Source organism: Nannospalax galili, unplaced genomic scaffold (genome assembly GCF_000622305.1).
Source record: "Nannospalax galili isolate Female #2095 unplaced genomic scaffold, S.galili_v1.0 scaffold211, whole genome shotgun sequence".
Classification (NCBI taxonomy): domain Eukaryota; kingdom Metazoa; phylum Chordata; class Mammalia; order Rodentia; family Spalacidae; genus Nannospalax; species Nannospalax galili.
The window spans coordinates 2,738,297-2,762,450 of NW_008329624.1; the positions used below are offsets into that span (position 1 = coordinate 2,738,297).

At 46.8% G+C, this 24,154-nt stretch overlaps 1 protein-coding gene across 2 annotated transcripts in view; it reads left to right on the plus strand.

The window, feature by feature from the left end:
• The window catches only part of Zdhhc14 (zinc finger DHHC-type containing 14), a 296,463-nt gene that overhangs the window by 252,850 nt on the left and 19,459 nt on the right, over window positions 1-24,154 (plus strand). For both annotated transcript variants that reach the window (XM_008839432.3, XM_008839433.3), the window contains exons 5-8: window positions 1,193-1,241; window positions 14,289-14,391; window positions 15,918-16,027; window positions 21,021-21,123. In XM_008839432.3, the coding sequence (XP_008837654.1) occupies window positions 1,193-1,241; window positions 14,289-14,391; window positions 15,918-16,027; window positions 21,021-21,123 (365 nt within the window). The remainder of the gene's footprint in view (window positions 1-1,192; window positions 1,242-14,288; window positions 14,392-15,917; window positions 16,028-21,020; window positions 21,124-24,154) is intronic.

Genomic DNA, 24,154 nt, shown 5'->3' on the forward strand with positions numbered 1-24,154 from the left:
ACACACATGGCATATACATATATACACATGAATAAAACTGAAAATAGCCGGGTATGGTGGCACACACCTTTAATCCCAGCACTTGGGAGGCAGAGGCAGATGGATCTCTGTGAGTTCAAGGCCAGCCTGGTCTACATAGTGAGTTCCAGGACAGCTGGGGCTACAGGGAGACCCTGTCTCAAAAAGACCAAAAAAAAAAAAAAAACTGAAAATAAATCTTTTAAAAAATATTTAGGGGCTAGAGAGATGGCTCAGCAGTTAAGAGCACTGGCTGTCTTGCAGAGGACCCAGGTTCAGTTCCCAGCACCCCACATGGCAGCTAACTGTAACTCCAGTTCCAGGGGAGTCAGACACCCTTTTCTGGCCTCTGTGGTCATTGTACACGCATGGTGCACTTACATACATATAGGCAAAACACTCAAACACATAAATTTAAAACTTAAACAAATTTAAGTATGATGTGAATTTATATATGTAAAATCATTTCTTATTGGATGCTTCTTTACCCAAGCCCTGAAACAATGTTTTAACAAACTCACGGAACAGTGCCTTCAACCCCTCAGAGTCAGTAAATGAACTTTAGCTTTGTTTACTCTGGGTGGAAGAAAGAAGACCCAGTTCATAAGACCTCTTCAGTCAAAAGTTAACAAATGTGGGTAAAACAGATGAGATTTAAAAAACAGTATGTGGAATTCTGTTTTCCTATTAAAATGAGGAAACAAAGGAGTAATCAAAGCTATAATTTATGGAAAAGTGTACAGACATCCATCTGCTTGCATTGAAAAAAAATGCCCTGCATTTGTGGGCTCTAATTATGTATCTGCCTCCTCTTGTTGAATAACCAGTGGAATCCCAATCTCTGATCAGGCTATTGGGTGCCCTAACACTTACAAAGTCTGGATATTTAGTTGATCTTTAGACACCTGGCTGGGTGTAGTGGCACATGACTTTATCCCAACACTGGGGAGGCAGAGACAGGTGGATCTCTGAAAGTTCAAGGCCAGCCTCCTCTATATAGTGAGTTCCAGGGCAGTTGGGGCTGCAGGGAGACCCTGTCTCAAAAAGACCAAAACTAATAATAATAATAATAAATTATACATCTATTATTTTTATGTAGATGAGATGTTGAGCATGAGGCTGTTTATTCTGGAGGTGAATGCCTGAATACTAAATGTTGGCTTCCTTCCCACAGGTTCACAGCAAACAGGATTCCTCAATGCCCTTAAGGACAGTCCGGCGAGATATCCTTTTTGGTGGCTCTGTGGGAACTGTGCCCATGGATCCAGTATTTTAATGATTCCTACACTCTTACCTCCTCATCTCTGGCCTTAGCTTTTTTTCTCATAAATCATATTCCTATTATTCTGTAAAGCATCCAAGAGAGCCATAATATTCAGATGAATGGCATCTGAACATTGAGTCCCTAGGTGACTCATCCAGTCTAAATTGAAGTGCTCTTTAGCTAGAAAGCTAGAAGTGAATTCTTATATGCCCCCAGAATAAGCCAGTGTTGATTTGTGTTCAATCAGGTTAGGTGGGGGAGATGTAGAGCTGTGAGCCCACCTGATCTCAGTGTGATCAGCAGGTGCTTCCTACAGAATACTTATCAATACCCAGATATGGGTCTGATTCGAATGTCTAGATGCCAGGTGAAGCTCTCTGGGCCCACTGGAAAGATTGTGTCTGGGATATGTTGAGGCATTTCTATGCAAACACAGTGACCTCTATTATCTCTAGAAACAATTTTCTTTTACAACCCTGAAGAGTCAATCTCAAGTTACCTGGATCAGGGAAGACTGTTTCCCACCCTCCCAAACAGTATATATGTATGTGGACTATGGATTTTGAGTCTTGAAAGAAAAATGTCCACCCACTAAGTGTTGAATGGAGTTCCATTAGCAGGCCCAGGTTTATGCTGATTTCTTGTAGAATCACCCAGATGAATCTGCTGACCCAGCTCCTTGGAACCCAGCTCTTTTTCTTCTTCCTATAACTGGGTAAATTGCATTTGACCTCTTCGTTTCTCTTATGAGTGATTTTGTTTCACTGGTAGTAGAGAGTCCTACCACGTGCATTCATGTGGCTGTTTAAAGTAAAGCTACCCATGTCCCTGAGAACTGGGGTGCATGTGTGGGGTGGTGGTGGAGGTGTTTATATAGAGCTGTAAATAAACATAAGTAAACATTGTCCTATACATGTAGTTAGATGATAGAGAGAGAGAGATGATAGATGATAGATAGATTGATAGGTAGATAGATAGATAGATAGATAGATAGATAGATAGATAGATAGATAGATAGATAGATAGATAGATAGATAGATAGATAGATAGATAGATAGATAGATAGATAGATAGATAGATAGATAGATAGATAGATAGATAGATAGATAGATAGATAGATAGATAGATAGATAGATAGATAGATAGATAGATAGATAGATAGATAGATAGATAGATAGATAGATAGATAGATAGATAGATAGATAGATAGATAGATAGATAGATAGATAGATAGATAGATAGATAGATAGATAGATAGATCCACATAATGGGTACTATCTCCTCTGATACCTCTGAGCTTTGGGGCAGTATAAGAGGCTGTCTTACAAGTACAGCTTCAATAGTCAGCTGGTATCTTTTTAAAATTTTAAGTATTCTTATTTCAAATGTGTGAGTGTATTGCCTACATGTATGTAAATGGACCTGTGTCATGCAGTGCCCGTGGAGGTCAGAGGAGGGTGTCAGACCCCCTGGAACTGGAGTTACCAATGGTTGTTAGCCATTATGTGGGTGCTGGGATCTGAACCCAGAGCAGCCAGTGCTCTTAACCACAGAGCCATCTCTCCAGCCCCATATCTTTTTAAGGAGATCTTTATTGTGCACAGGGACTGGGGATATAAGAATAATGAACAAAGGAGGGTTGAAGAATAAATTCCACATGTCCTATCTCCCATGAATGATGCAGAAAACTGGAGTTAGGTAGAAGTTGGAAGAGGAAAAGTAGCCCACGGAATAAAGTACTCATCTGAGCGTCTAAGAACAGGTTCAATGAGAAATGGCACCCTTTGTCCCTCTCCCCCACCCTGCCAGGTCATCCATCTTCCTCCCATCCCACTCCTCACCATTGCCTAGGTGCCCTCCAGTTTCAGGGTGTTACTTCAATATATCTAAACTGAAGCCTCGCCTAAGTCTTTTAGAGAATCGGTCGTGTCATGAGGACCAACATCAAGGCTGGTCGCTGAGGTGCGGTGGATGAGACCGACCTGTTATACGTAATGCTCACAGAGCTGTCCTTTAGCTGATGGAGTAATGCCCATAGCTCATCCTCTCTAAATCTGCGGTCTTCAGAACAGGGCTCCAAAAAGCTCCAAGATCCAGGTGTGGTGGCGCACGCCTTTATTCCCAGCACTCGGGAGGCAGAGGCAGGTGGATCTCTGTGAGTTCAAGGCCAGCCTGGTATACGTAGTGAGTTTCAGGACAGCTGGGGCTACAGGAAGACTGTCTCAAACCCCCCCCCAAAAAAAAGCTCCAAGGCCCTAATCCTGGAAGTTTTGAGCTGGCGTGCCCAAGTGCTGGACTGAGTCTAGTAGATGCTGGCAAGTGCTCTTGGGCCAGAAGATAACTTGTGTTTTCAAACTTTCAATGGCCTCATACCTGGTCTTCTGACCATGGTATGAAAATATTTGGATGAGAAATGAGTGTCCAGTCCAAGGTTCCTCATAGCAGATTCAGATTTGCCCTCCAAAGCAGTGGTACTGAGGAAGTGAGAGGGGTAAGTGATAAAAGTGGCAAATTAATCACCCACAACACCTTCCCATGTGTCAACGTCAATGATGGAAATATTGACAACTAGTAGGCAAGGCTTAGGGAGAAAGGAGCCACCATCCTTACAATAAGGCCTGGATGTAGGACCAGCATGGCCCTGAGAAGAGGGAAGGACAGTCACAGATAACCATGAGTAAAAGGACTCCGCAGGCCACTTCCTAGTCAGCACTACCAGTGGTGAGAAACGAGAAAGATGCCTAACTACAGGGAGAATGCTTTTCCAGAGGATGGGCCTCCCTCATCTTCCTCTTCCTTACCTGCCCACCACTCCACTGCCTCCCTTTGATCTTCATATCAAAGAAGCAGAGGCTGTTGGGGAGGGGCCCTCTGGTCAGTGGCCAGTGAGGTGGCTGCCCCTACCATGGGCTCAGGCTAGCCCCATCCTTCCCCAAGGAAAGAGACAAAAGACAACCTGCTCCATACACGGGACCAGGCCTTCATCTCACCAGCCAGGCAGGTTCAAACAAAGGAAATCCACTTGACAGCTATGTCCTGCAAAGTCACTTTGTTGAACACCTACCATGAGCCAAACCTTCAGGTAGCAAGGTTGAAGACAACAAATCCAGGCCTTTGAAGAAGTCCATTCAGAAGGGTCTGGGGCAGAGTGACAAGCCGGCACACAATGCACACTTGCTCCTTTCTCCCTTTTGAACATCTGCAGGTACCCGGGTCTAGTTCTGTAAAGCCACAGACTGTGCTTAGATAAGACTCAGAAGGAAGATGCATATGCTGCTGGGAATCAGGGCGGGAGTTGTGGCCAGTGGCCTATGCACAGGACTCTGGGAGACAGTGAGTTCTCAAAGGGAACAGAAGTATGGGGTGCATCTAGCAGATAGGCAGCAGGTAGGACAGAGGGTTGTAGTGGGTGGGTAGAGTGAAATAATGAGGGGAGTGATTTGTAGAGGAAAGGCCCCCAAGATGGAAGTCAGTGTCAAGGGGACAGCTCTGTGGGAGAAGTGGGGCGATGAGGTTCATATCCCAGGGGATGGGTGAGGGCGAGGTGGGGAAGACAACACTGGTCCTGAGGGTACGCTTGCCCCTTTTATCATCACTGTGACAAAATCACCTGACAGAAGCGCCTTAAGGGAGGAAAGATTCACTTTGGTTCACAATTTCAGTCCATCATGGTGGAGGTCACTGAGGCAGGAGTGTGTGATGGAGGTTCCTGACACCTTGACAGGAAGAGGAAACTAGGACCAGAGGCAGGGCCTGGCGATATCCCTCAAGGCCTGTCCCCAGTGGCCACACCCACCACCAAGGCCCCATATCCCAAAGATTCTATAACTTCCCAAAACAGCACCACCAGTTGGGGACCAAGTGTTCAAATACATGAGCCTGTGAGAGACATTTCACATCCAAGCCATAACAGAAGGTTGTGACAGGGGCATCTTGAAGTCAAAGGGTCACAGGGGCACCTTGGAGTCAAAGAGTCACAGGGGACAGGAGAGCGTTTAACATTAAATAGATGAACAGAAGCACTGTATTCTGACATATGCTTATGAAAAAGCCTCAAAGATCAATCTCTCTCTATCTCTATCTCTCTCTCTCTCTCTCTCTCTCTCTCACACACACACACACACACACACACACACACACACACAGAGGCCTCTTTATTAACCCACATCAACTTTAGGATCCTTTTTAGTTATCTATGTATCAAATGGAGGGAGGGAGTAGATTACATTTCTGGGAACAAAAATACCCAACCTCACAAGAAACTTACCAGTCAGGCATGCCAGGGAGCCATGTGGTGACATCTCACAGACACCTCGCAGAGGTGGAAACCCTCAGGAGCATGTGCAGGGGGAGCCAAGGGGCCCTGGGCATCCTTGAGGAAGCCCTCAGAGAGGGGACCCTTCCATCCATAATCACGTCAATGTAACATAGCATTAATGTCCCATTAAAGGGATTACAGTCATTTTTAATCATGACTTATTGTTCAGTGCTCCCAAAATGAAAAGGATTTCCAGTGGCTGGTAAATCAAATGGTAATTGATTCGACATTTGTGGAGGCTTTCCACAGAAAGCCTCTTTATCTCCAATTTGCATTCATTGCAACACTTACCCGCCTGAGAGGCACCCACAACCTAATGGGCATCATCTGTTTTAATGGAATTTAGTAGAGGACTGGCATAAAGGATACCTGCAGAATGATGGGAAAATAATGAAGGCAGCACAAGCCTTTGCCAGCCAGCCGGTCCATGCTGATAGCTGTTGATGTTCAGAGAAACCCAAGAAAATAGGAACAGACATCCTGTCTGGGGCAGACATCCATAGCTGCACCTGTGCAGAGTTCAACGAAATCCCTAGTGGCTCCTAAGCAAGAGCCAAGTTCTCCCTACAACCCAGGGAATGGACCGATGCCTTCCCGCCACCCCTGACCAGTGAGAGGAAGGGAGTGCCTGAAATCGAAGCCTCTGATTGTATTGGAGAAGATCACAAAGTGGGCAGGAGGTTGTTAGGATCTAGAATTCTAAAATAATTCCAATAGAAACCTGACAGAAAGGAAGTGTTGCCCTGACCCTCCCTCTGTTGTGTGGGAACCCTTGTTGGCTTCTGTAATCCCTCAGATGGTCTTCATGAGGTTGAAATACACATGTGTGTACATGCATACACACCTGGGTGTAGTTGAGGGTTAGTGGGGGCCTTAAAAGGGTCTCAGTCTTTGTGTTGCTCTACAACTTGATTTTTGTTCTAATTTAGGGTTTTTTATTGAATTTTTTCAAATTTCATGCCCCCCTTGGACCAAATTTCATGTATTCTGTCATATATATTAAGGCCTATCAGTCAAGTTTATGTCCCCAAATGTCCTTTTGTATGTATTGATCCGCTGGAGCCTCATTAACCCTATCTAGTGTCACATTCTTAAAACCAACTCACTCTCTCTCAGCAGTTACTAGTGCCAAAAGTTCCTCAAGGAAAGCTGGGGCTTCTTACCCATTTCCCCCCTTCTGCGCTGGGATTGTGTCTGGCTTGAGCTTGCATGGGTCTTGTACATGCTGTCACCATTGCTGTGAGTTCATGAGTAACTGGGAAACTGTTTCTTTGTGATCATTCACCACCTCTGACTCTTCTAGTCTTTCTGCCCACTCTTCCTCAATGGTCCCTGAGTCCTGGGTGGCAAAAGTTTGATTCAAGTGTCTTATTTAGGGGTAAGAACTCTGCAACCTCTTATTCTCTGCACTTGGCCAGTTGTGGCTTTCTGGGTTAATCACTATCTGTTACATGAGGAAGCCTCACTGATGAGAGTTGAGAGGTGCATTAATATTTCTTTCCACCCTCTGTTCCACTATGTTCTCTGAGCCTTAGGTGTAGAGGTTGCGTTATAGGTGTGTCACTTAGGGCTGGATACCTCAGACACTTCTCTGTGTTTGACCAGCTTTGGAACTTTGTGTAGTCTTCATCGATTACAAAAAGGAGCTTCTTTGATGAGTGGTGAGAGGTGCACTTGTCTGTAAATTTAAGGCTACTCATGTGTAGTACTGTAAACATAGCCAAATACCACATGACTGGAGAGGTCGTAAATCCTAGAATAAAACCTACTTTTTTCACATCCCTAGACCAACATAATTTCTTAATTTCTTACTGTATTCTAAATATGTGTCATTGACTATTCTTAATATTACCTAGAGACAGAGCTGTGTCATTCTTTTTTTTTCTTGATGATGGTGGTAATAAAATAGGTGAGTTTTATTTGCTTATTACCAATGGGCATTAAAGAGTTGAAGAAATGTATTGCATAAACAAAATAAAGTTTCTTATGTTGAACACTTGGAAATAAATGTCCCATAAATGATCATAGTGTTTATCCACTCACGGTGGACTGATAAACAAAACTGTAGTTCCTAAGTAAAAACATTTGTTCTCCTGAACTAATAAATTTCCACCTTTATTTCACTATGAAATATGCAGTTAATTATTTTACAGTTTTAAAGTCATAATGTGAACATGAGAGTTCAAGGACGAGGTGAGCAGGCAAAGTGACAGAGAACTTTTTGTCAAGTGAAAACTAGGTGATAATTAATATGTATATTAGAATCCCAACTAAATCCACATACATAGAGACACACACGGACGCCACAGCTGCCAGTGCTGTTACAGCACTCACCTGTGGCTGACAGGATTGTGAGTGGTTGTTAATACTTTTCCCCCCTCATTCTTTTTAACCACTTTCTAAAATTCCAAAGTATATATAGCCAGTTTGTTCTTTAGGTGGATATTTACATTTCTTCCTTCCTTCCTCCATTTTCTGCTCAAAAAGTGAGGTGGTAGAGCACAGCCTGTCGGTACACACCTGTAGCCCCAAGGCCTGGAGGCTGAGGGTGAGGACAGCACCCTCTTGCTGGATGATCACAACAGGCAGCACCCACAGAGAAGGAAATTGACAGAAACATGGTTTGGGCCTGAAACATCCTGAAGCACCTTGGGGAGTTTGTGGGTTCAAAGGACATCACTCTGAAAATCCCCTGTGTTCCTCTACCATGAACTAAAAGTCCTGTTTCATCTGTCTGCTGTTAAGCCATACCTGAATTCAGTCCAGTCCCATCACTGTTCTCTGCCTTTAGCACCTTGCACTGATGACTACAAATGTCTTGCTGTGCCCTTACCCTGTGATGGTTCTTCTTCAAAATTCCTAGAGATCCACCTGCCTCTACCTCCCTGGTGCTGGAATTAAAGGTGTGTGTCACCACGCCCCATCTTCCTCAATGTTCCTGTCGCCTAGATGAGCTTTGAACTTTGTTTTTGTCAGATTCCATTTTTTAAAAACTCCAGTTGGGCTGGAGAGATGGCTCAGTGGTTAAGAGCACTGACTGCTCTTGCAGAGGACCTGGGTTTGATTCCCAGGACCCACATGGCAGCTATGAACCATCCTTAACTCCAGTTCCAGGGGAATCCGAAGCCCTCTTCTAACCTCTGTGGCATTGCATGACATGGGTGCACTCACATACATGCAGGCAATATACTCATACACATAAAATAAAAATAATAAATATTTTTTAACAAACTCCAGTTGGAATTTCAGTTGGGATCCTCACAACTTCCTCTGTTAATTTGGGATTGCCACAGGCCTTCACTGCCTCCATGTAAACACATGCAGAAGAGGAATTGAGAGACGGGTATTGTGAAACAATCCTAAGAGACCTCAGTGAACTTCTCCTTTTCACAGGGCCGGTTCATGCAAATTGTCATGGTCATGGGTGGGTGTTCAGGTGACAGCATAGCTGTGCTTTCCTGTCTCTGGGTAGAGTCATCCATCTGCTGAGCTCCTCAACCATTAACTAGATGACAAGGGATCCGTTTCTGTGAGGTACACCTGCCTCACTGTAGGCTATTAGGCAGATACCTACAAGCTACCTATGATTTCTTCTGTTTTAAACACCAAAACCCTTTGTGCTCAGTTCTCTTCCAAGTGAGAACCTAAAGGAAAAAGAGACCCACGAGCACTCTCGGGTACATGTCTGCAGCCCCCCAGCAAGGAATTGCCTAGGACATTGGAAAGGGCCCGTGCATGGCCCTGAATGTGGGCACTCCCTGGCCATTTAGAAACCCCAGAAATCCTAGTTAATAAGGAAACCCACTAACAAACATTATCCACATTTCACATTTGGCAAAAGAGGAAGAGGAGGAAGAGACAAATCCCCAGCCTGATTTCTGGACTGTGAGATCAATTACTGACCAGAGACACATTTTTCACATACAGTGGCTCTGAGGCCATGAGACTGTGATCAAAGTTCAGTGTCACCTGAAGTCTTGGTCTTTCCATCGTGAACTCTGAGGCCTGCAAAGTTATGCCTTTATATAATGCTACCATGGCTTAGGGGCTTGGGAAAGACTCTCTCTCTCCTAGAAGTCCAGGGATCAGGTTCACTTCTGTTCTGCCACGAACTACTATGTGATCTCTTATAAGGGACTTGATCACTCTAGGCCTTAGCTTATCTAAAAGGAAGGGATCAGAACAAGTAGAGCATCTTAACTTGAGGTCCCTTTGTCTCCATGGTAAGAAGGCACTTAAGGAGAATTTTTTTAAACTTTTGAGATTATAAGAACGATTATGTTTCTGTGCATATTTCTGAGAAAAGAGCAGCAACCCAAAAAGACTAAAGATGTAGTTCAGTGATCTCCTGCCATTTATGATTCCCCCAAGCCTGAAGCACCCTCACCATTCTGCCCAGCTCTGCTTCCACATCTGTGCGGCTCCTCCCCTTCTTCCCCTTCCCTCTGGGGCAGAGCCTATTCCCTTGAGAAGGGAGTTGGTCCTTCCCCACCCACTGGTGGACACCAGTGGTCCCCACCTGCTCTCTGGGATTGCAGGGAGGACTCAGGAGGGGTACCTGCAGGCCAGCACTTTTCAGATTCTTTGCAAATCCCATAAATACTTAATCTAGTCTTTTGGGGTTTTCAAGGCATTCACAGCCAGCTCCTGGCCAAAAAGAGGCTCTTTGTCTTCTTGAGGCCTAGGTGAGATGGATAGAGGCTGGCAGTAGAAATGCTGTCATCTGAAACCATCTCTGATTCAGTCAACAAACATCCAGCCTCTTAGGAAATTGGCTCCCAGTGGAGCTTGCTTGTTTCCCCTCATTTCTCTTTTTAACTTATTTACTTTTATTTTATATATATGAGTGTTCTGTCTGCATGTATATAAGTGCACCCATGTTTTACAATGCCCACAAAAACCAGATAAGGGCATCAGATCCCCTGAAGTGGAGTTATGGATGGTTGTTAGCCTCCGTGTGGGTGCTGGGAACTGAACCTGGATCTCCTGCAAGAGCAGTCAGTACTCTTAACTGCTGACTCATCTATCCATCCCCTCCCCTCCTTTTTCTTTTCTAAAGAAAATCAGAGTTTTGAAATATTTAAGAGAGATTAGTATTTCCTGATCTTGTTATAGCGCACATCTTCAACTTCAAACGGTTGGGCCAGTGAGATGTGTTGTTGGAATGCTTGTACCTCAGTCTGTGAGTAGATGTGAGACGATGGCTCCCTTCTGCTACCACAAGTTCTCAGTCCCTTGAAAGAAGGGTGCCCATATCTCCTGAACTGGGATGGGATCAATCTAAGGCTACCCGCCCCCAGCAAGAATTGGGAAAGGAACCAACTTAAGATTCCTCTGTTGCACTGACAGGATAGAGTTCCTGCATTCAACACCCAGCTCTGCTGTTGTTATTGTTGTTGTTTTTGTTGTTGTTGTTGTTGTTGTTGTTAGACAGGATCTCATGTAGCCCGGGCTAGCCTCAAACTCACCATGTAATGAAAGATAGCCTTGAACTCTGATCCTTGTGTCCACCTCTCCAGGCACCACCATGCCTGGTTATATGCAGTGCTGGAAATGAAATGCAGGGTGTCACACATGCTAGGCAAGTGTTCTACCACTGAGCTACGTCCCCAGCCCCAGCTCTGCTATTTCTAAAGCAAATTACCTCATTGCTTCCTGCTTCCTGCTTCCTGTTCCTTGTTTGTTAAATGGGAGTAGTGCTCTCTCTGGGCTTCTCTGAGAGCTGAGTCAGATCTTGTGAAACACGGCCTGACACATCACCAGTGAGGGGCAGCTGTTGCACAGATGAGTACAGTGGTTCCTCAAGACACAAGGTCTTGACACTTGACTGTCAACTAGATCGGACAGTGAAAGTGCACTGTACCTTGCATCTTCCCTTGGCTTCATGTCATTTTGCCGCAGCTGCAAGCTTATGGTGACACTGCATTCTGCTAGCCAGGAACTGCTTCTGAAACATGTAGAAGAGCCGTTCACATAAAAGGCTCCATTTTTGCGGGCCTGGGGAGATGGCTCAGTTGGTAAAGTGTTTACTTGCCTTGCAGACATGAGGACCTGGGTTTGATTTCCAGAATTTGTATTTTTAAAAGCTGGGTGTTGGGGCTGGAGAAATGGCTCAGCGGTTCAGAACACTGACACTTCTTGTAGAAGACCCAGGTTGGAATCCCAGCACCCACATGGCAGCTAACAACTGACCGTAACTCCAGTTCCAGGGGATCCAACAGTCTCTTCTGTCCTCCGCGGGCATTGCATGACACGGGTGCACTTACCTACATGCAGGCAATACATGCATACACATAAAATAAAAATACAGCACTGTGAAGGATGAGAGAAGACAGAAGATCTCTAAGGCTTACTCACCAGCTGGCCTAGCCTACCTTGACAAGCCCTGTGGGTTGCACCTGAGAAGTGACTCCTCAAAGCTATTGGGCAAGCTCCATGGGCAGCACCTGAGGAATGACTCCCAAGGTTGGCCTCTGGCCTCCACACACATACATGTGCACGTACATGGACACACACACAAAAGTCTCAATATTTGTTTCTGTAAACCTCCACAATTCTCTACCGACTGGCTATACTGCCTCCCAGTGGGGATAGTTAGTAATTGCAGGTCCCATTGCAAAAAGCAGCCAGAGGTAGGAGCCCATTTCCTTGCTCTGACTCTGCACTGCTTTTTGGTTACAGGTTTTATGGTTCATGTTTGATCCTTGTATCTTGCCTTACCCATCACTCTCCCTGGGTTGTAAACTTCTGGATCTGTACAGGTGTTCCTGAGACTGACGTTCAGCCTCTCTATGTCGTTCAGTAACTGTCTTTTGGTTCCTTCCCTTATTCTCTCTTCTCCCTTGGATCCTGTCTTGATCTGCCTCTTACGTCACTTCCTCTTTGATGCCGCTGGTCAGTCTTGCCTCTAGTTATTTCATCTTTTCCCCTGGACTCCAACTCTACTTTCCAACAAGTGGGAGACATGAAGGCCACCTCCTTTCTCCCTGAGGATAATGGGAAGGGGCATCTGGCAACTGGGAGCCGGCCACTGGGGAGCATTTAGAACAACACCACCTCTGCCGCATGGACCACCGTCCCTGGGTCCCATGCACACACAAAGCTCCACCGTAGCCATTTGCCCTGGGATAGCCCAGGTTTGAGGGGCTGCTTCCTAGTACCTCTTTAGTCCTCTGGGGCCCTTCCCAGTCACCTGCTTCTCCAAAGGCAGATGCTATGACTTACCATAATGTTGACAATCAGCCCACAGACCAGGAACCCATTCACTCCTCCCATTTTCTGTGTGGCCCTGTATCCCAGATGACAGCATTTGTCATCACACCGTGGCAGAACATGATGAGGAACTGGGTACTGGATTCAGTTCTCTCATATAAGGTGAACTATTTCCAACCTGGAAACATCCTTGATGGCACAGTACAGCCTGATCTGTGTCCTTCCATCCTTGGCAACATAAGGAAGGCCCAAGGTTTACTTTCCCCAACCTGTAATTCATTGCTAGGAGAATACACGGTATATATTTGGACCCTAGATCCAGCCCAGATGAATGGAATTTCTTTCCTGAGGAACATCTGTATTTTGTAATAGAATTTTATAAATTTCAGGGACAGGAAAAGCATCTCTTTTTTAAAAGCTTTTATTATTTTTATTTTATGTGTATGAGTGCATTGCCTGCATGTATGTAAGTGCACCCATGTCATGCAATGCCCATGGAGGTCCAGAAGAGAGTATTGGAGATTCCCCTGGAACTGGAGTTACAGATGGTTGTTAGCCACCATGTGGGTGCTGGGAGTCGAACCCAGGTCCTCTGCAAGAGCAGCCAGTGCTCTTAACCACTGAGCCATCTCTCCAGCCCTGTCTCTCTTCTTTCAAATTGCCACACTCTTGGTTGACACAGCTGGTGAAGTCTGAGGTGTTCCTCCTTTGGAAACAACACAGCACAGGAATGCCTGGCTTCTTCATGCTGGCCTGGCCCAGTGGCTGAGCCAGTGTCCTATGCCAGGGGTTGGCAGAGAGGCTGGGAAGGGGTCCCTAAGGAAGAGCACCCCACCTCAATGCTGCTGTTACAATTGCTCATCAGTTCAGAGGCACAGACCCTTCTCAAACCAGACAGTCCACAGAAGCACAAGGTTCTGGATATCAGAAGCCATCTTGTGGGGGGATCTTGTTGGTGGGACACTCCTGAGCATGATTAGAGGGACCTTTAATCTTTAGTCCTTTCCTCAGAGGCCTGAGTGCTGTAGCTTCCACCCTCGGTTCTACCATGAGTCATAAAAGATGAAGGTAAAGTGAACAGTCCAGGGGCACTGCCCACTGCACAGCAGTGAGAGATCCTCAGGGCACTGCCCACTGCACAGCAGTGAGAGATCCTCAGGGCACTGTCCACTGTACAGCAGTGAGAGATCCTCAGGGCGTTGCCCACTATACAGCAGTGAGTGACGCTCAGGGAGTCCAGCAGTCATTACAGAGCTATGAATGCCCCCTCTGAACTGGAGCATGGCAGAAAGCATGCCAAGGCCCCTGCCCTGAGGGAGGTCTCTTCTGAGAGAGCAGGAAAAGATGGAAGGCTGGGTAGGACAGCAAGCCCAGAGCCAGCCTGCTGAGTTCATCCCTTGGCCTCCTGTCATCCAGCCTCCCAGGCAAAGTGACAAGCCCCTCCGCTCCTTTCCGTTGGTTCCTTGACCCGCCCACTGTGCTGGAGGCCGTGGTGTGCTTCTTTTCTGTCTGGTCCATTGTTGGCCTCTCTGGTTTCCACACATATTTGATCAGCTCCAACCAGACAACGAATGAAGATGTAAGTTCCTGACCATGCAACACATGAGCATGTATTTTGGTGTTTCGCACTGGAGGAGGAAGAGGAAGTGAAAAGTCAGGGGTCACCCTTGTCCATGCATCTTATCCCAGCTGTGAGCCCTCTGGAACAGAGAATGCAGAGGAAGCCTGTCAGGGTCCTTCCTACATGTCCATATTGGACATTTTCCTAGTCTTTGCAACTGTGCTAGTCTCATATTAAGATGGGCTGATTGACACCCAGTTCTGACCCTGGGAAGTTTCTTTGAGTCCTCTTAAATAATTTTGGACATATCTTGTCATATTTCCCCAACCAATGATAGGCCACCGCAGACTGACATCCCAGAGCAAACATATGGATGACTCTGACTTTCATACTCTGTCTCTGTTTAGTTTCTGGAGGAAATTGCCCTGAACCAAAGTTGAACCTTGAATACAGGACCATCTGCCTGTGCATAATGCAGGTAGAGGGGAAGAAGAAACCCAGGAGACATAATATTGGGAACTGTTTCCCAGTAGACATGTCGTCCTTGCTCTCCATACATAGATTTAGTCGTCTGTACACAAATTAAATGTCTCAGAACAGATCCAGTTCCCTAAAACAAAAGCTGAGAGAAACTCAAGGTGATAAAATACATCGTATAAGAAACTACTGAAACAGCTCATTTGATTTGGTAACTGTGACTATTAGACTCTGCAAAACAGACTGTTCTAGCAAGACCGTGAGGCTGCATTTTCACAGCCTAAATTGGCAGTTGAAGGACTCACATTAACTTGTCTTCAGTTACCATTCATTTAACTAAGACTGGAGGTTGGAGGCTGGGCAGATGGCTCAGTGGGTAAGCACACTTGCTCTGTAAGCATAAGGACCTGAGTTTGAGTCCCCACTACCCACCTAAAAAGCCAGACATGGGTGCATGTGCCTATAACCTCAGCATTAGGGGCAGAGATGGGCTTCTCCCAAGAGTTCACTAGCCACCCACCCCACCCGAACCAGGAGCTTCCACTTCAGTAAGAGATACTATCTCAAGGCAATAGTGTGGAAAACAGTAAAGGAGGGAAGAACCTGGCATCCTGTGCATGGGCACACAGCCTGGCACACTCACATGCACACATCACACACAACAAATAAAAATTTAGGGTGTAAGATATGAATAAATATGAAAAAATTCCACAGGTTTACATGAGAGGAACTTTGAATGCCACAGTATAACCTTAAAGTCTTTTTTTTTTTTGTCCCCAGAGAATGTTACTCTCTCCCCCTAATCTGAGCCACTATTTGAGAATATTTCTAAGTTTGGGATAAAAGCCTATTTCTTCAGAAAATTGCCTCAGTTGCTCCTGGTAAAGATGATTTGTAGGGCTAGGAATGGAACCCAGGGCCCAGCATGTGCTAGGCAAGTGTTCTCCCTCTGAGCTGCATCCCAGCCCCGATTTGCATTCTTCATAGGATTCTCTCGGTCCAGTTTGTCAAAACTTTGGCATTGGCACATAGGACGTTGTGTGTTATTGATGCTCTTTTTCTTTCAGATCAAAGGGTCTTGGTCAAATAAAAGGGGTAAAGAAAATTACAATCCCTACAGCTATGGAAATATCTTCACAAACTGCTGTGTTGCCCTGTGTGGGCCCATCTCTCCAAGGTAAGATTCAGAGAGCAGCACACTCTTCACAGATCTGGAGAAAGCAAATACCTTGTCTGTGTTAGCACAGCTCAGAGGCAGAGGCCTGGCCCCCGCCTGGTGAAGCTGACCATACCCACAGACGGCTGCCATTTCCATTCTCCTCTGGGTACAAGTAGCCACAACTTCAGTCAAATAGAGACCTGGTTTCATTTGGTCATATCCCGCATCTTCTTTGGTCTTAAACTGAATTTATGTCATACTGAGGAGAAATGTCCTGTAGCCCAGAACAGGAAAACTGCAGCATGTGAGGCTGTTGATGAATAAATGACACGACATCTGTGATGATCTGGGGCCTGTGGTTAGTAGAGTACACATACATAGAAAGCAACTAGAAAACCTGTTGGGACAAATGCTAAAGGCTGAGGAGCAGGCTGTGATGCTCTGATTGTCCCAAGGGGAGATCAGGAGGAGTGGAGTGGGTGGGAGAGCAGCGATGACACACATGACATTATTCATGACAGCACTGCCATGTACTGTTTGCCTCTCCTCTAAGTGCCTTGTCTACATCAACTTTTACAAAGGCTCTTTCCGTGCTTTATGAAGTAAGTACCCTTGTCTTCCATTTCATGAATAAGTAAACTGAGGCACAGAATCTAAATAATATGCCCAAGACTGCATAGCTAGCAAATGCTGCCTGATCGGGCCATCTGACATTGGAATCAGCATGTGTCCATTGGTGCTTGTATTCACAGATCAGAATTGTGCAAGTTCAGAATACAGCTGACATTTGATTATTTGTGAGTGACACTGGAGTAAACTATTTCTTACAAACTAATCCATCATCCACAGACACTGATTGAGCAGGTATCTGTCTATGACAGGTGTCTGGGGGAGTTTCTAGCTGATTCAGACTTTCTCCCACTGTGTAAAACAGACGAATCACCAAGGTGACTGACTGGTCTTCAAGGCAGCTCCCCTGTGCTCCCGAGATGCTCACTTCCTGCTCTTAGCAGCCTCAATGAACCCTCTTTAGTTGAAGCAAAGGTAATGGAGGAATGAATAGCCCCCCTGTGTGTCGAAAGCCATTCAACAGCAGAGTCTGACTGCTGTGCTCACATCAGAGTAGGGTCACTGGGTAACTGGAAATGGGTCCTCCTCCAGCTTTGGCCAGGAACATTGGGAGTGCAGAATGCCCCTCTCCTCCTGAACTGGGGGCCTCTGCAGACCCGTCTACTCCTCAGGGACTCCTCTGGGGATACTGGCAGATAGGGGAAGGCAAGGCTTCAAGAAAGGGCCTACCTTGGAGAGGGGAGTCAGACCTGTCTGAGGGGTTCCAGCCCTACATGAAGAGCTCCAGATCCCCCAAGCCACCTCAGGGATTCTTAAGTCAGGAAATCTTAGGAAGCTTTGAATTTCGCACCATTTTAGACCATTTCCTATGGGCATGTTGGTGAGAAGGCCCTGGAGAAGCCTGGGTGAGCACAAAAGTGAAGAGCCAGCCTACTTCTCCCTTACCCGAAATGCACGTGGGTCCATGCTCTAGTGTCCTTTCTGTTGCTGTGACAAAACACTCTGACCAAAAGCAACTTCGGGAAAGAGAGGGTTTATTCCATCTTACAGGTCACAGACCATCATTGAAGGAATTTGGGGCAGGAACTCAAGCTTTCACACCGCCTTACCTCTAACCGAAGAACTCTCTCACAGCCAAGGAAGCAGAGCAGAAACCATGGAGGATGCAGCCTGATGGCCCGCACAGGCTCACGCTCAGCTAGCCCAGGGCCCCTTCCTTGCCCAGGGAATGGTACTACCCACAATGGGCTGAGCCCTCTACATTGACTAACAATCAAGACAATCCCCACAAGAGCCCACAGGCCAATCTGATCTAAGCAATTCCTCAGATGACTCTAGGCCAAGTCGATAATTAAAGCTCAGTAGGACCATCCAGGAAAGGGATTGACTCACGCATTTAGTTCACATCTCTTCTCATTCCAGGGTCCTAGATTTGCACGTGGCCCTGCTTTATGTATTTACAGACCAAAATGTGTAACGGCCAAAATGGCCTCTCTCAACTGGATTGACTTGCTGTTTTGGTTGGACTGGAGCAATGCTCTTTAAAGTCCATGTCCTTTGTCAGGCTCACTTCTCAAGGAGGGCCCTCCCCTTAGAACTGCTTAGATTACTTCCTTAAAAAGGCATTGAAGTACTTAATGAGCAGATGCAGAGTCATGATTCGGGCAGCTCAAGTCTGGAAGCAGTTTGGGGGTCCACAGAAGGGGCAGGGGAGTCTGTGGGGGTGGGGCAGAAAGAAGGCAAAGACATGATCCGTGACAGTGGAACAAGCTCTATTTGGGGCATTTCAGTGGAAAGTCCCTGGTTAGAGGTTAGCTGGCAGGCTCTGAGATTGGCACACTGAGGTGCATTTTGTTTTGCTTGTGGGGATCCAGGGTACTGGCTGCAGTGGCCTCCACTTCATGTCCCCCCCATTGAATTGAATTAATTTAACACACTCTGGCAGGTTGACAGGAAAAGGACTGGCTCCCTCACTTTGCTCATGGGCTCCCAGGGATGGCCAGACAGACACGTGAGGGTGAGACGTTCATTTCTGCACTTCCTTTCCCTTCTTGCCTTCTCTGCCCTTAGCTACCTTACCTCACCCCTGGTAATGTATGAGGTGCCCACACATGCCACCCAGGCCTTCTTATCAGACCAGCCTGCTGAGGAGTGCCACCCACCTCAGACCTGGCTTGAGTTGGCTTTAATGTGTTATAAATGGTGTCACGATGTGTTGGTGAGCAAGAATGCGTGTCTTCATGTCCTCATCCTGATCCCTGCACGCTGTCACCAGACTTGTGGAGGAGGCCACAGGGAATGGCCAGGCTTGGAGGAAAGGGTTACCTCATATAAGTCTGACAGGAGGAATGGTCAGTGACAAGCCAGTTCCATAGCTCAAACCAGGAATAAGGACTTTACCTGACCACTGCTGAGCACATGTGATGGGCAAGTGCTGTACTTGGTGTGGGGTACACATGAGGGAGGTACCAGCTTATTTGCCGTAGAGCAGGGGTAAGTGGTATGCAGTGACAGGTTCATGTGATGCAGAGATGGGGGTGAAGTTTGATCTAAAGGATGGGGAGTTAGGAGAAAGGAATTAGGGAAAGGGGCAAAGAGTTTTGATAGTCAGAAGGGACAGCATGTGCAAGGGCCCCATGGTGAAGGAGGTGGTCTAGCTTGTCAAGGAGGACCAAAAAAGCTCATGTGCAGGATGAACTCAGGGAGTAGGAGGGGCAAGAAACAGAGGAGACAGGAGGGAGCCTGGCCACACTGGGCAGCTCATGAGAACTAGGAGATGTGGGGAAAACCACAATAGGGCCACGTCCAGTCACAGCAAAGAGTGTGTCAGGCTACGTTAAAAGATTGGATGCAGTCTGGTGCTGGCCACGGATCACTTATGTCCTTACATCTCTTGATGATCTAGTTGTTTCTATGCTTTTTTTATTTTTATTTTGGGTGTATGAGTGTTTCGCCTGCATGTATATATGTGCGCCCGTGTTGTGCAATGCGCACAGAGATCAGAAGAGGGTGTTGGATCCCCTAGAACTGGAGTTACAGATGGTTGTTATTGTTAGCCACCATGTGGGTGTTGGGAATCGAACCCAGGTCCTCTGCAAGAGCAGCCAGTGCTGTCAACTGCTGAGCATCTCTCCAGCCCCATCTTTCTAAACTTCTGTATGATGTCCCCTGCAAGTCCCTGGGTTTCTCTTGCCACCTAAAGAGGAAGGAATCTCGTTCCCTCCAAAATAGTGTCATTTCAGTGAATCAGAGCTCCCGAGCTCACTGGAAATTAGCACTTTCCATTTCTCCATTTCATGCTACTTGGGATCCCCATCAGAATGCTCTGTGCTGATGGGTCCTTGAAGCTATCTGGTCTTCTGTGGTTCCTCTGAGAACCTCTCATTGCAGCTTCCCTGATGCAAGCAGAGCTGTTCTTTCACCACCTGCTACTCCAGCCCTAACCTGTAGCCATCCACCCTGTTTAGGCCTCAGGACTCCCTCTGGGGGTTCTCTGGTGCTAAGCTTTATGGTACTTAGTAGTTCCTGGGTGCCTAAATAAAATGTCTAGAGAAGGGGAGCTTAAAATAATAGCTGTTCTCACTGTTAGAGACTGGAAGTCTGAAATGAAGGCATTTGAGGCAGGGCCATGCTCCCTCTGGAATGGGAGTCAGTCCTTGTTCGTCTTTGCCTCTGGTGGTGGCAAGAAATCCCCAGCTTTCCTTGGTCTGTAGCTCCTTTGCTCCAGTCTGTGCCTCTGTCATGTGGCCTCCTCCCTCTGTCTGTTTCTCCACACAGCATGATCACCTCTTCCTAAGAACATCAGTCAGGGGCTGAGGCCCACCTCAATTGATTAGGAATTTATCTTTGCATGGTTACATTTGCAAAGACTATGTACAAATAAGATCACATTCAAGGGTACGGGGGTTGGGACTTTAGATCTCTTTTGGCCCAGTTCAACTCACAATGCTCCTCTTCAAGCCAATCTCAGTGGACAGAGGAGTAGGAGGGAATTTCTGTTATTGTGATAACACACCCTAATAAAATCTACTTCATGGGAAAAGGATTTATTTTGACTCACAGTTGAAGGATACATTCCATCATGACAGCAAAGTCAAGGTGGCAGGAGTCTGAGGCAGCTGGTCACACTGCATTCACAGTCAGGAAGCAGAGAGCAATACTTGTCCTAGCTCACTTTCTCCTCTTTATTCAGCCCAGGATCCCAGCCCAGGGAATGGTGCCACCCACAATGGGCAGATCTTTCCACTCCAATTAACCTAATCTAGACAGTCTCCTTCAGGCATGCCCAGAGACTCATCTTCAAGGTGATTCTAGACTCATCAAGTTGACACTTGAGAGAATCATCACAAAGGGTCCTTGTGCCTAAATGTTTAAATTATGTTGCTGTCATCTTTGAGCTTTTCTTCACTCTTTCCTTCCTGTGTTTGCACTTCTCCCACAGCCTAATCGACAGAAGAGGATACATCCAGCCAGACACACCACAGCCAGCAGCGCCTTCTAACGGGATCACCATGTATGGGGCCACGCAGTCACAGAGTGACATGGTAAGGCACCATGGCCACTGCCCCCTGTGAAGGTTTCTATGCTGATGGCATCTTCTCTAACCCAATAACAAAACATATGCCTGGAAAAAATGCCCTTGGCAGAAGGGACAGCCAGGACACCCATGTGACTAACACGCCAGCATGAGGGACATGAAATGACTAAATGGGGCAGTATTCATGGAGGGGGCCACAGCCATCGAGTCTGGCTGGCTTTTTACTTAGGAAATACACACATTTACCATCTCTGTCCCAACAGCATGGGGCACATTGAAGGAAGCCCCTTCCACAGAATCTGGAGCAGTTAAGGGACAGAACTTGCTTCCCCACTGGGACCAGGCTTGCTTAATGGTCTCTGTTTCCTGAGCTGCCCGTTGCCCCTTTGTATACTGCCTCACCACTACTATTGGTGGGGCATGGGCAGTACCATAGTTCTCTGTGCTTTCAGCTTGAAACCTTGACCAGCCTTACACCCTTCCATGCAATCCTCAGACCAGGCACTCTTTCATTCACAGTGCAAACCAAACCACCTCCCTGTCTCTCTAGAGCATGCACACACTATGCACGCATCACTGTGGAGAACCTGTGTGGCAGGAGGTGGGGCCTCTTCCATTTACCTAAAGAAGTTCCCAGCTTCTGCAGGGCAGCAGTTCATGGCCTTTCCCACTATTTTGCTTGCTGTTTATACAGGTCTGTCTCCCATATGGAGTTTTGAGGAGCTGGCTTGGGGGTAGACTGGGGGAGCATCTTGCTACACTGAGCATAGAGAGCTACAAAGTGGTAATGGTTAGTCAGCAACAGAATGTCTCTAAAAGCTGGAGCTGGGAAACCTTTCCATTCCTTGGTTGCCCATGGCTCCAGCTCCCAACAGAAGGCTATTGGGATTCACTGGTTCCTAGTGGTGGTATCTCAGTTGTATTGTGGTGCTATGCTTGGCTAATAGGGTGTCTCCTTTAAAAGCAAGTATGGACACACCCAGTCCTTGCCACTCTCCTCCATGAGTCACATCCGTACAAGGGACCCTGACAGTCTCCTACCATAGTTTTCAGAGGAGGAGAGCAAAGGCAGGGTGTAGGTACATGCTCTCAAAAAAGCAAAAAAAAAAGGATATTAAGTTTATTGAGCAAGAAATGTTCAAGGTACTTAATGGTCTCATTTAATCCTAAACCAGCAGTGGAAAATTATCAACTTTTTCAAGCTGTAAGGAGGGTTTACCAGAATTCCCACCAGAGTGTATATTGATCACTTCTCTGACATGTGGACGTGCCAATATGCACACGTAATCACTCCCATTCATCCAGCACCTCCCCCAAGATTCTTGCTGTTTTTGGAGTACTAGACTAGGGTCCTTTCCACTATGGGCTTCCACTCCCTGTAAACTTAGATACATGCCATTTTGCATGAACTGTCAGGATCAGGCTCTGCCCCTGATGTCCATGGACTGCAAAGTGAAGAAGCTTCCATCACTGAGAGCCATGGCCAACCTTCAGAAATCTAAGAATCCCAGAGTCATACACCTGTAAACACTGGAGAACCCATTATGGGACATGGATTGGGTATTTTGCACTATGTTGAACAAAACACCTGACATAACAGCTTATGGGAGGCAAGACTTATTTGGGCTCATGGTTTCAGATGGTTCAGTTCACAATTGCTTGGCCTTTTGTGCTTGGTGGCAGGAACATGTGGTAGAACATCATAGAGGCAGGAACATATGGTGGGGCATCATGGAGGCAGGAGTGTGCGGTAGGATACTATAGAGGCAGGAGCATGTGGTAGGGGATCGTGGAGGCAGGAGCATGTGGTAGGGGATCGTGGAGGCAGGAGCATGTGGTAGGGGATCGTGGAGGCAGGAGCATGTGGTAGGGGATCGTGGAGGCAGGAGCATGTGGTAGGGGATCGTGGAGGCAGGAGCATGTGGTAGGGGATCGTGGAGGCAGGAGCATGTGGTAGGGGATCGTGGAGGCAGGAGCATGTGGTAGGGGATCGTGGAGGTGGGAGCGTGTGGTGGGGGATCGTGGAGGCAGGAGCGTGTCATAGGGGATCGTGGAGACGGGAGCATGTGGTGGGGGATCATGGAGGCGGGAGCATGTAGTGGGGGATCGTGGAGGTGGGAGCGTGTAGTGGGGCAGGTTCTTCACTTCTTAGAAGATAGAAAGCAGAGACACTTAGAAAAAGGAGGGAGGAAAAAGACACCCCCCCGGAACAAATCCCAAGTGACCTCCTTCCTCCAGAAGAGCTTCGCATCCTGAAGGTTGCACAACCTCCCAAAAAGCAGTACCAGCCATGGACCAAGTGTACAACCATGAGCCTGTTAGGGATGCTTCATATTCAAACCATAATGGTATAGAACTCTGGGGTCAAGTCCCTGAGCCAGGAGGTTTCAGCCCATAATAGGAGCTGTACAAGGCTTCTCTTCCGCATGGGGTGCCGTAGAGTCAGCCAGAGCTTTTAGAGTGCAGAGTGCTGATGGAACCCAAGCAGCTTTGAGGTGCTCGCCTTAGCCCTCTCTTGTAGAGGAGCAAAGGGCCTGGGGACAATCTGTGCCGAGACCAGGCTGCCTCTGCTTGAGAGCTTGATGAGGGGCTTATCCCCTCCCTGCCTCCGTGTTTTCATCCACAACGTGAGAACATTACTGGTCTCATCTGGGAGGGTTTCTATGAAAACAAAGTGCATGGATGGCACTTATAATCTTGCCAAACACAACACAAGTACTTTATAAGCATTAGCTTGCATCATTACCTCCCTGAAGTCCATGGGTGGCAAGATCAGTCAGAGCAATTGCATCCTCTTGAGCAGCTGACAACAGAGGCCCTGACAGCGGAGGGAAAGGCTCACCAGTTAGCTCTCTAACCATTAGCAGGTCACTCTGCCTTCTCTGTTCCTCTTTTGCAAGAGAGGAACTGGGATTTACTTATCCAAAGTCCCTTCCAGATCTGAGCAGTTCTGAGTCTCAGGTCATTGAAGTGTGTCAAGAAGACACAGATGATACCACAGAGCTGACATACAGGAGAGCCCCTTCCCAGAAGAGGGT